General features: G+C 45.5%; 1 protein-coding gene across 1 annotated transcript; it reads right to left on the bottom strand.

Moving 5' to 3' along the window:
- Positions 1 to 563: 563 nt before the first annotated feature.
- Positions 564 to 2,744, bottom strand: KBTBD6 (kelch repeat and BTB (POZ) domain containing 6). Its single transcript, XM_008585959.1, has one exon. It carries the CDS (start codon positions 2,662 to 2,664, stop codon positions 643 to 645), a length of 2,022 nt encoding a protein of 673 aa, XP_008584181.1. The 5' UTR covers positions 2,665 to 2,744; the 3' UTR covers positions 564 to 642.
- Positions 2,745 to 4,524: the final 1,780 nt, after the last annotated feature.

Here is a 4,524-nt window from a genome sequence, read left to right as displayed (position 1 = left end):
TCAATAGTATCCTGTATTTCTGTTGTTGCTGTTATTTGTTTTTCCTTTCAGTGACTATAAACTCACTCACAGTCATTACAGAATGACTGTAAGCTCACTGAAAGTAAAATGACAAATGAAATCACCACTAAGTCACCCTAATACATATGTGCACATTTTTTACTTCACAGAAAAGGAGAAAACTAAACTAAAACTTAGCAAACTCTATTAGGTCAGAGCACATTTTGTAAAAACCCACTAGTTTAACATTTTGGAAATATACTACACTGTTCTGAAAAAATAAATGCTTTCAAAATGCCATCTGGCAATAGTGCCTGTGGCACTAAAGGGAATGTAAAATTTATTATAACATAAAGTTAGTGTAATGAAACATAAACATACTAAACAATCAAATCAATACTGGACTTTAAGCACAGTAAATTATTAAATAGGTTGATTTCTGAGTACTAAACTTTTGTAACATTAAATTACATTAGTATTTCAAACATTACTGTTTCTAAACCAAATCAGCAGAAAATCAACCCCCCCCCCCCAACCTCCCGAAGAGGAAAAGATATCTTTTTAAGATAATTTTCACAGCAGTAAAAACACCTTAGTGTTTTAATTTAGTTACAACAAACTGTGCTGATCCTCTGCATTTCACTAAGGGGCTACCCGCAACCAAAAATCACCATCAGAAAAAGAACTTGAACTTCCTGACTCAGAATCCAGATCACTGAATCCACCTAAGTCCCATTCAGTACTAGATTCACTCGGTATATCTTCTTCTTCAGTTAGGAAACTCTGACCAGGTTCAAGGCAGGAAGGGTAAACACGAGCTGAGAGGCAAAAAAAGTTAGAGTCAAACTGCAAGAGGCCTAATGTGGCACCTACATTAATCCATTGGTCTCCCCTACTATCATATTCATACACAGTAACCCGGTTCTTTTTCCATTGCGGGGTGCGTGAGGTGATGAGCATCAATTTTTGGCCATGATTGATAATTCGGTAGTTGTTGGTCTCTGACACCAAGGGAATATTATTAATCTGCCTCCATTCTCCCCTGGCTGGGTTGTAGACCTTCATGACCGGAATGTCACAAATACAATAAATCTCATCATTGAAGACACATGCTTCCCGAAAGTCACTGCGCTTAAGAGAAACACACTTCAACCACATGTTATGGCTAGGATCAAAACAGAACATGCGCTTACTGTTGAGAGCATAGAGATAGTTTTGAATTACCATTAGATCAAAGGATATAAAAGAATGGGGCAGTGGAGCCACCAGTGCCCACTGGTTCCTCTGAACACTGTAGCATTCCACTTCCTTCAGTTTAACTCCAGTAATAGGGTCTCGCCCACCCAAAATGTAAATGTAGCCATTGAGGTATGCCACATCCATGCCCTCACGACACAGCAAGCGGTCTGCAAGTTGCTGCCAACTATTCTGGGCTGGTTTATACACCCAGAGGTCTTTCCTGGGCTGGGCAGCTAGATAGATGTCATGGTCTGGAGAGATACAGACAGCTAAAGTGGTGACAGTCCTAGTGTGAGCAAGGCAGGTCAAAGGTGATGGCACTTTGTAAATATCACCCGAGTATGGGTCACAGCAGAGAAAGGGATCTCTGGGGTGTCCAAAGAAGATCACCATCTTCTTGGCACACATTCCCAGCCTCTGGGTTGGATTTTCTGCTGCAGATACAACAGAACTGCTGCTGCTGCTACTGCTGCTGCTGTTTGGCACTGGCATCAGAGACTTGCACAATTTGTCACCATAGCGCATTTGCAGGGCTCCTTCAATAATGTCCTGGCAGTACTTTTTCACAATAGGTTTGGTCAGTAGCCCTTCCAGGTAGTACTGATCTTCCTCAGTGAAATGCATCCAGCGGACACACTTGAAGACTTCTGCAGCACTGGGACCCCGCTCTTTGGGAGCAGCCTCTAGCCACTGCACAGCCACATGACACACTGTCTGCTCACTCTCTATGTTCAGACTATCCAGGTGCAGGATGGCCAGCAACTGGGCCAGGGTCAGATCTGCTAGAGTCTCCTCCCGAATAGGACCCATCTGGCTGAGATGCTTGAAGTTGTGAGCTACAAAAGACTGAGCCTGAGATCGGAGCTTGTGATGGTCAAAGGCGTCGGCAAACTTGAGAATGGCGGTGCAGTTGGTCAGGTCAAGACGGCGGGCTAAGAAGGAGGCACAGGCCTCCCGCACGTACTCCAGCTGGAGCATGTCTGAGGCTGCGTACAGGCGCTGCACGTTGGCCTCACTCAGGGACACACGACCCGTGTAGCAGTAGTCGACCAACACCTCGAAGGACTCCGCGTCCACATCGTGTATGGTCACGCTGGTCTGCTGGCTCTCGTACATGCCGCCCGTGAACATGCTCTTGAAGTAGGGACACGCCGCAGCCAGTACGTTGCGGTTGCAGGAAAAAAGGCGACCCGTGCCAGGCCCGCTCCCGGGCGTCACCACCTCGATGGTCACATCACACAGCAGCCGAGCGTCGTAGAAGGACTTGAGCTGTGCCAGCAGGGCTGCAGAATGGGCCGTGTCCTTTAATTCCTCTGGACCCGTGAAAAAGGCCGAAACCGAGGGCTTATGAATCCTCTTGGGCCGCCTGCCACCGCGGGGACTGGCGAGGCGGCGAGAGCGCGGGGCGTCTTCCCGGGACTGCATGGTGGAGATGGCGGCGGCAGAGAACGGCTGCAGGCACCCGGCTCTGGCTCCTCCTCAGCCTTCCCTTTCTGACGCTAAGATAGCGGCGTCCCAGAACAGGCATAACTTCGTATAGCATACATTATACGAAGTTATACGAGGACTGCATGGTGGAGATGGCGGCGGCAGAGAACGGCTGCAGGCACCCGGCTCTGGCTCCTCCTCAGCCTTCCCTTTCTGACGCTAAGATAGCGGCGTCCCAGAACAGACTGGGGCACGGGCCCATTTACTTACTTCAGCCCTTCGCCGCGGTGCCACCTCCCTTTACCGCGCAGGCAGTTCCTGACTCACCCCTTTCAAGTCCGCGCCCTTTCTCCGCCTCAGGTCGCCCACACAGGATCCGGGGCTGAAGCCAAGGGAGCCGCCGCTGCGCCACGTGCGACGCCGGTAGGCGTCCCGGAGAACTACCGCTCCCAGGGTACCTTTCACGCCTCGAAGCACGCTGGGGATCTTCGGACCTCCGGTTAGAAAGTGGCGGCCGGAAGCCGCGTTGCACACTGGGAGTGGTAGTTTGTGTCATATCGCGAGCTTTCTCGGCTGGTCGTTGTCTTAGCTGACGGTATAAGCAAGCGCCAATTCTTTTCGATTTCATTTTATGGGGTAGAACTGTGGGTTTGGAATCCGGGATGGGCGTTCCGTTTTAGTATGTATTGTTTGACTTCTCTCTTCGAACTATTTCCTCCTTTGTAGAATGTGAATAATAGTATTTCATAGGATTGTGTGAAGATTAAATGAGTTAAATTGCATTGGATTATAGGACGCTTTTAATATTTGTTGGTTTGTAGAATAATGAATAAAGTACTTATGCAGTTCTTAGAATATAAAGTTTCAATACGTTTTCAATACGTTTTAGCTTTTCTTGTAGCATTTATGAAAATTGAAGCACCGCTAATTTGAAATCATGAGCCTGTAGGAGAAAAAGCCTTGCAAATTTTTGCAGACATCCCTTTCAGGTTTTTAAAATTATTATTAATAGATTTTATTTTTTAGATCAGTTTTAGGTTTACAGGAAAATTGAGCATAGAGTTAGGGATCCCCACACCGGTCAGCCGCCAAAAAACTTTAAAAAAAGAAAAGTACGAGGAACTCTCATATACCCCTCCCCCATCACAATTTCCCCTATTATCTTACATTATTGTATGCATTTGTTAGATGTTATGAGTCAATACTGATACATTAATATTAATTATAGCCTATAGTTAATATTAGGGTTCACTGTGTTGTACAAGCCTGTGGGTTTTGACAAATGTGTAATGTCATGTATCGGCCATTACAGTAGCATACAGAGTAGTTCACTGCCCTAAAAATCCCCTGTGAGTCACAAAACTCAAGGAAAGGCTAATTGGGCTCTCTAAGGTGATCCAAATAGTCTATGGGACATGTTCTCCTGTGCAAGATTAAGAGATATAGGATCCTGGCTTTGAGAAATAGTACACAGATTACTAATCCTTTTCCTGTTTGTAATCTTAGGCCTTACAGTTGGGCAATATATCCTGTTCTTAGTCTTAAATGCTACTACTACACAATCATTGTGTTGACAAATTATTCAACAATGTATCATGATCCAGTAAACCAAAGAACAACTCTATTTCCAACTGACTTTCCACACAGAAGTTAAATCTGAGCTGACAACTTTACACATGGAAATCGAGATCATGGAGTTAAGAAATCCTACAAATTTTTGTTTTCCTAAACATCTCTTCGCCTTTTTATGCTCTGGGAAATGCCATGAAAAGAACCTTCCTGTCTTCCCTATGTGACTTAGATATGAATTGCTGTGCACTTTTTCTCATGGCTACTATAAAACTCACAGATGACCCC

The sequence above is a fragment of the Galeopterus variegatus genome, unplaced genomic scaffold (assembly GCF_000696425.1).
Source record: "Galeopterus variegatus unplaced genomic scaffold, G_variegatus-3.0.2 Scaffold3776, whole genome shotgun sequence".
Taxonomy (NCBI): Eukaryota; Metazoa; Chordata; class Mammalia; order Dermoptera; family Cynocephalidae; genus Galeopterus; species Galeopterus variegatus.
This window is presented reverse-complemented; position numbering and strand designations above follow the sequence as displayed.